Raw genomic sequence first — 6,919 nt, 5'->3', positions numbered from 1 at the left:
AGAGAGAGAGAGAGAGAGAGAGAGAGAGAGAGAGAGAGAGAGAGAGAGAGAGAGAGAGAGAGAGAGAGAGAGAGAGAGAGAGAGAGAGAGGAATAAATGAGTGCATGCAAATTAAGCCCCTTGCACAATGCCAGGCAACAAGGAATAGGAACAGGGAATAGAAATCAGAAATCATGTATAAATGCAGGAATAAACAGTGACACATGCAATAGACACAGTTTCCGTCACGTTGGAAATTATGTGCCTATTGCCTATTGCCAACCAATCATAGCATTCGAATTTTTTAAGTTGTAATTAACGATTTTTTGGTTATTTCCTGTTCCTATTGCCTGTTACCTGGCATTGTGCAAGGGGCTTTATACAAAGGAATAATACGAGAGATAACTGTCCTTGTCTAATGGCTCCTGCACACAGGACGTGGCAGCACGGCAATGCGGTAACGCGGCACCGCGGTAACCAATTACCGTCTTGCTTTTTCGTTCTACTTCTGAAAGTAGTACGGTATGTACACAAATGTATGTACACAAAAAGTAGCAGAAGTTCCAATTACTCTAGAAATGGTAATATTATTCGACACACTTGTAGTTCTTTTAATAGAAATTGTTAATTTTTATTTAAAAAACTGTAACATTGTCCAAAATGTTGTAAAACATGGATTATGCTGCCCCATCAAACCATGATGTTTTCAATGAAGTGAAAGTATCCAGTTATATGCCAAAAAGTTTACTGTCATCTGATAGTGAGCATCAGACTGCACAGGTGGTAGCCGGTTCGTCTTTGGAGGAAAAGAATGGACACTTGCGACCGACGCTTCAATCTGCACAGGTGGTAGCCGGTTCGTCTTTGGAGAAGGAGAATCAGATGCTACGCAGCCAAGTTTACCTTAAAAGAAGCGTCCGTTGACATTGCTGCTGAAAGTGACGATTCAACAATAAATCATGTCGAGCTTGATGTGCACACTATTACGTTTAGTTAGAATAGAATATATTTATTTCTGCCTTTCGGCTTGAAATGGTTACACATAACATATATCATACATATAGACATTATATACATTTGCATTTATATTGTATACAAACAAATCAAACAGAGTATAATATTATAGCTTCAACAGTTTTCCGTTTCTGTATTTCGCTTTTCTCTTCTCTCCTCCAACTTCACCATCCATCTCTCTAGGCTCCCTCTCCGTTGCCATTCAAAATTTTTCTCACTCTCTCCCCTATTCCCCCTCTCATGTCATCGTCTCCTTCCCTCGCGCATCTTTCTAGCGTATGTTCCCATGTTTCTTCCTCTGCTTCGCATACTCTGCATCTTCTTTTCTCCTCTGATTCCCAGTACCTTCAAAATAAGTCGTTTTATTTTCGTTTTATTTAGTTTCGACCGAATTCCGGTCCTTATCAAGTGCTTTAGGTTACACCGATCCGCATAACAAATTACCCAGTACCTTCCATCACGCATCTCGTTTCCTAGTCTGAATCTTGCTATCCTTGTTATCGATTTTTCTTTTCCTCTTTTTTCCAGATACTCAGGTCTTCCGATTTCTGCTATCTCTTTGTACCATCTATTATATTTTGATTCTCTTATCTTTTCGTCCATCTCCTGTATTTGTATGTCTCTATCTCTACACTCTACCTCTTCTATGCTACTCCACCCTTCTTCTCTTTTCCTTAATTTCTATCTCTTCCACTGCATATCCTCTACACTTGTAAAACTTTCTACGTTCTATTTCCCATTTTGACTTTTCTTTCCTTACGTCCTTCTTTATTTCCTTCCAGCATGCTCTTGCTATTTCGTTTCCCCCTCCGTTTTTTAATTTTTCTTCGTATCTCATTGCTCTTTTTGCCGCTTTTGTTCTCATCTTAATTCTTTTAGTCTCTTCTCTTATCATATAACCCGGCGTGCACTAGTCTAATGCTAACGTCCATCTTATAAACCTCTCTTGTATCCTCTCTATATTCTTTCTTTCTTTCCATCCCCATACTTCTGCTCCATATCGCCACACTTGCCACCAATGAGTCAAAAAGTTTCATTCTTCTTTTCCAGTCTCCTCCAAAAATTCTTTTTCCTATACCCCATACTTGCCTCATTGCAACTGTGGCTTTTCTTACTCTCTCTTTTATGTGCGATTCTTGTCCTCCGTTTCTTTGAAATATGTATCCTAAGTAACAAAATTCTTTTGCTTCTTCTATTTGTTCTCCTTTCCACTTCCATTCAACTTCTTTGGCTCTACCTCCTCCTTTTCTAAATCTCATGACTTTTGTTTTTCCAACATTTACTGTTAGCTTCCTTTTGTCGAAGTATTTTTCTAACCTCCTTATCATTTGTTTCATTTCCTCTTCTCTCTCTGCAATTGCCACTATGTCATCCGCGTATGCAAACGTCCATATTTTTGTATCTCCTATAAATACCCCTCCTTCCTGCCCTTTTCTCATTACCTCCTCCAAGTCCGCCAGCAGCAATAAATAGTAGCGCACTCAGAGGGCATCCCTGCCTTACTCCATTTACTGTCCAAAAGCACGGTCCTTTTTCTCCATTACATCTAATCACGCTTTTTGTTTCTTTATACAGCTCTTTGATTCTAGCTCTCAGTCTTTCGCTTATTCCATTCTTCTCCATTACCTTCCATAATATTTCCCTATCAACTGAGTCAAATGCTGCTTTCAAATCTATAAATATTGCTACTAACTTTCCTCTTTCTTTGCTAATCGCTCTTCCTATTACATAGTTTAATGTGTATATATTTTCTATCGTTCCTTTTCCTTTCCTGAATCCTGTTTGCGTCTCCGGTATTAGCTTTTTCTCTTCTATCTCCTTCTTTAGTCGTTTTGCTAAAATATTTTGTAGCTTGTGTTCATCAGTGTTACGCCTCTGTAGTCTCCTGCTTCTTTTCCTTCCCCTTTCTTTACTATTGGTACAATTATTCCTTCATTCCAGTCTTCTATCATTTCTCCTTTTCTCCATGCTATGTCACATATCTTCCATATTGCTTCCTTTAATCTGCTTCCTCCGTTTGTCCATACCTCGTTCGGTATTCCATCCGCTCTTGCTGCTTTTTTATTTTTCATCTCCTTTATTACTTCTTCCACCTCCTCTCTTCCTATTCCTTCCTGATCTCCGCAATTATCTCCTGTTTCTTGTTTTTCCTTTGCTGTCTCCTGCTTCGTTCCTACACCTCCTAGTAGCTTCTTAAAATGCTCGTTCCATTGTTCCTCGCTTATTTTTTCATTCACTTCCTTTCTATGTTTCCTTTCTCTATTTATGAATCTCCATACCTCTTTTTCATTTTTTGCGTTCCTTGCTTCTTTTATAATTCGTTCTTTTTCCTTCTCTTTTTTCTCTTTTATCATTTCCCTGTATTTTTTCCTCTTCTTTATATATTCTGCTTTTTCTTCTTCCCCTTTTTTCCACTTTCTTAGCTCCTCTTTTGCTTCTCTTCTTAGCTCCGCACACTGTCCGTCCCACCATTTATTTTTTCTTTTCGCTTTATTGTCTATTCTAATTTCTTTCCAGCTTACCGCCTTTGCTACTGCATTTTTTATTTCTTCCATGAGTTCCTCCGGGTTCACACCGTCTATGGTTTTTTCTTTGATCTTCTCTCTATATCTTTCTACAGCTTCTTTAGACCAGTTCATTACTTTTTTCACTTTCTTCTCCTCCCTTTTTCTTTCTTCTATTTCCTCCGCTATTTCTAGTACTACATATTGATGATCCGATTCTCTCTGCTCTCCAATTTTTACCTCTTCTGTTCTTCCCATAGCTCCTGATTTCCTATTATATAGTCTATTACTGTCTCTCCTTTCCCTCCGGTAAAGGTGAACTGCTCTCCTTCTTTATCTCCCTTGGTTCCGTTTAGTATTCCTAGCCCTTCTTCTTCCAGAAATTCTGTCAGCTTTTTTCCTTCTGCGTTTTCTTTGTCTTTTGATTTTCTTTCTTCTCCAAAGATGTCCATAATTCCTCCTTTTTCTCCTGTTCTTGCATTAAAGTCGCCTCCTATTATTATTCGCTCTCCTATGCCTCCTTCGTTCGTATATTCTTTTATTACTCTTATTTTTTGTCAATGTCATTATTTACGTATACACTAATAATTTTCCATTCTTCCTCTTTTGTTCTTACAATTCTTTCCACTACTCCTTCCTCTTCTCTCTTTATTCTTTCTTCTACTTCAAGCCCTTTTCTTACTCTGGTAATTATCCCTCCTCTTGCTCTTCCTTTTTTCTTTTCTCTTGTCGCTGGTTGGCATTTCCATACATATCTCTCTGGCATTATTTTTTTTACTTTGCTCCACTCTTTTTCTTCCACCCATGTTTCCAGAAGTGTTATTATGTCCCACTCTTCCACTACCTTCCAAAATCCTTCATTTTTCCCTTTTAGTGCCGCTATGTTCTAGAAACCTACTGTCATTCCCCTTTGCCCTTCTGCTATCCGCTTCTTCTTTCTTTCCGTTCTTCTCCTCTTTCCTCCTCTTCTCTTTCGTACGTTCTCTTTCTCATTTTCTCATTTTCTTCCTGCCTCCATTCCTTCTTGTTCTCTTCGAAATCTTCTTCCATCTTCCAGTTTTTCTTCGCTTTCATTCCATTTCTTTTCGAGGCCGTCTATCCATATTTTTTGGTGTCCTAATGTTGCTCTTTTCCCTTTCTCCCTCTCCTCTTTCACTATACTCCATAATTGTCCTTGAATTTTTCTCTCCGTTACTGTCATGTCATTATCTATGTATGTCGAGCTTGATGTGCACACTATTGCGTTTAGTTATTTTTCCGATATTGTCAGCGAATACGATGCAAAGAATATATTCCATTTGGCTGAAAGTACCACATATGCAGTTGTAAAGCATATTTGTGGAGAATGTTTGCATTTTCGTTGAGGCACAATTTACCACAGAATGAATTTATAAAAAAGGCAAAACTATATACGAAAGCATTGAACTTGGGTGGCTTGAAAGAACCTTGTTTTGAAACGTTCAACTTAGTTTTACATTCTGACCATTACTATAAAATCTACAAGGATTTCATTTTGAGGAATGGAAACTCAAGGCTCATCGAATGCATTCATAGAAATGTTGAAATTATTTCTCCCACGTGCTGTAATTAAAAAAAAAATTATTAAGCATTTTTTTACTGTTTGTTCGTTTTGTACCAAAAATTTTTCTGAGAATAGTAAACAACGGAAGAACATTTTTGGGTCTGCAAGTTTAAAAAAAGCTTAAAAAAGTGTACAAATAAACTTTGAAATTGCTTGATATTTTATAAATATGTATTTTATGAAATAATATGTATTATGAAATAAAATATTGTTTTTAAAAACTATTTCCTAGAGATATTGTAAGCGTGAATTTTTATTAGTCAATGTACATTATTATTATTATTATTACTATTATTTTGTAGTTAGTGTCATTTTTGAAGAAACAATCTTTTAGAAAATTAAATTTTATTTCATACAGTTTTTACAAAGTATAGTTGCTTTCCATTTACACTCAAGTGATCTCTAAGTCACTTAGTTATAAGAGTATTTTATACTTAGATAAGATATGTCATTTTGTATTTACCTGCTTATTTTGGTGACAAAACTATCGCATAACAATACAGATTCATAGCCTCACTTTTAATGTGAGTCTATTAGATTCATTAAAGTACACGGTCTCAATTTTGGATAAAAACACAATTGAATCTCACTTGCCAGTATGAAAAAGGAACGTGCATTCAACTGGCAATGAGTTATGACGTCACAAGTGAGAATTATCTGAGTTTTTATGCAAATAAAAAGCAACTTACATGTTCTTATACTAAATAAATTATTTGACATTGTACTGTTGTAAATATTCAGCAACTTTCGGATAATGAGAGAACATTTTTAAAATAGGATGTAACCGTTTCAGCTGACTCTTTAAGTAAAGATTTTCGGCCAACAAGCTTTCAATTTTTTGATCTGTGTAGTACTCTTGAAGCTTAGGGTCCTGAAATAAATGAAAGTATATTAAATATGATAAATAGAACATTAAATTAATAAACAGAAAAAAATTGGGAATTTATATGCAGCACGTACCTCTACATTTGGCCCAGGATGCGACGTACTTAGATTTTTTTTATTATCCTCAGTTGAAACTTTTTGATTTTTTTGATTGTCCTCAGTTGACATTTTACAAATAGCCAAAACTTAATTTAAAAACACAAATATAAAAAAATATGACAAAACTGCAATATGAAGACAATTTTTTTGCGATGAATATTATTTAAATAACATACTTTCGGCTCTTTTAAAATTGTTGCTCCAAATACGTGCAACGAAACGGAGACACGATGTGTTGATTTACGAAAAATACGACTTATAAAACGAATTCTACTGTCGCGCGTTTAAGAACACATGTCTAATCAATTATTAAGAATCAATTAACACTTATTTTGAGTGTAACAGATTCGATATTTAAGTTAAATTTTTAGATTAATCGCGACTCCGAAAGCGTATTGACGTTTACGTAAAGGGGGTTTTATCAGTTACATTCCTCGGATGAGAAAATAAGGTGCCTTGTACCCTAAGGTAATTAGCACAAGCGATGTAGACCTAGTCATTCATTCACACTACCACCGTGATACACACGTTCATAATCTTTTGATCCTTTTACGAATCTTAAGCCTTGCAGATTGTGAATCCTTTCCGATTCCCAATCGTGCAGACCATTAATCCATAAGGATCTTAAGGCCCGGACACATAGAAAAACTTAAGCAGTAAAACTCAAGCAGTAAGCAAATCAGCCAATCACAGTCAAGAACTTAAGGCACGGCCCTAAGCGGTAGCGAATCCATACCGTTGATTTCTTACTGCTTAAGTTTAACTGCTTAAGTTTTTCTATGTGCCAAGGCCCTTAATCGGAAAAAACTTCTCAACAAAGTATATATGGGACGAAGGCCGGGTCGGATTCGAACCA

At 36.2% G+C, this 6,919-nt stretch overlaps 1 protein-coding gene and 1 long non-coding RNA gene across 2 annotated transcripts; both read right to left on the bottom strand.

Annotated features, from left to right (window-relative positions):
- Positions 1-452: 452 nt before the first annotated feature.
- LOC143907695 (uncharacterized) lies at positions 453-5,160 on the bottom strand. The gene is made up of 2 exons (XM_077424577.1): positions 1,445-5,160; positions 453-1,338 (listed from the first exon to the last, which is right to left on the bottom strand). Exon 1 carries the CDS (start codon positions 3,753-3,755, stop codon positions 2,829-2,831), a length of 927 nt encoding a protein of 308 aa, XP_077280703.1. The 5' UTR covers positions 3,756-5,160; the 3' UTR covers positions 453-1,338; positions 1,445-2,828.
- Positions 5,161-5,392: 232 nt separating this feature from the next.
- LOC143907702 (uncharacterized) lies at positions 5,393-6,822 on the bottom strand. Its single transcript, XR_013259949.1, has 3 exons — positions 6,240-6,822; positions 6,040-6,149; positions 5,393-5,950 (listed from the first exon to the last, which is right to left on the bottom strand). It is a non-coding gene; the product is annotated as an uncharacterized LOC143907702 (long non-coding RNA).
- Positions 6,823-6,919: the final 97 nt, after the last annotated feature.

The sequence above is a fragment of the Temnothorax americanus genome, unplaced genomic scaffold (assembly GCF_048541705.1).
Source record: "Temnothorax americanus isolate GAGA-0224 unplaced genomic scaffold, ASM4854170v1 Scaffold86, whole genome shotgun sequence".
Taxonomy (NCBI): Eukaryota; Metazoa; Arthropoda; class Insecta; order Hymenoptera; family Formicidae; genus Temnothorax; species Temnothorax americanus.
Note: the sequence above shows the minus strand (reverse complement) of the source record. Positions and strands in the feature narration are given on the sequence as shown.

Bases quoted from the DNA above. Each gene is read 5' to 3' on its own strand.
- LOC143907695 (XM_077424577.1), bottom strand. From the start codon at position 3,755: ATGGGAAGAACAGAAGAGGTAAAAATTGGAGAGCAGAGAGAATCGGAT.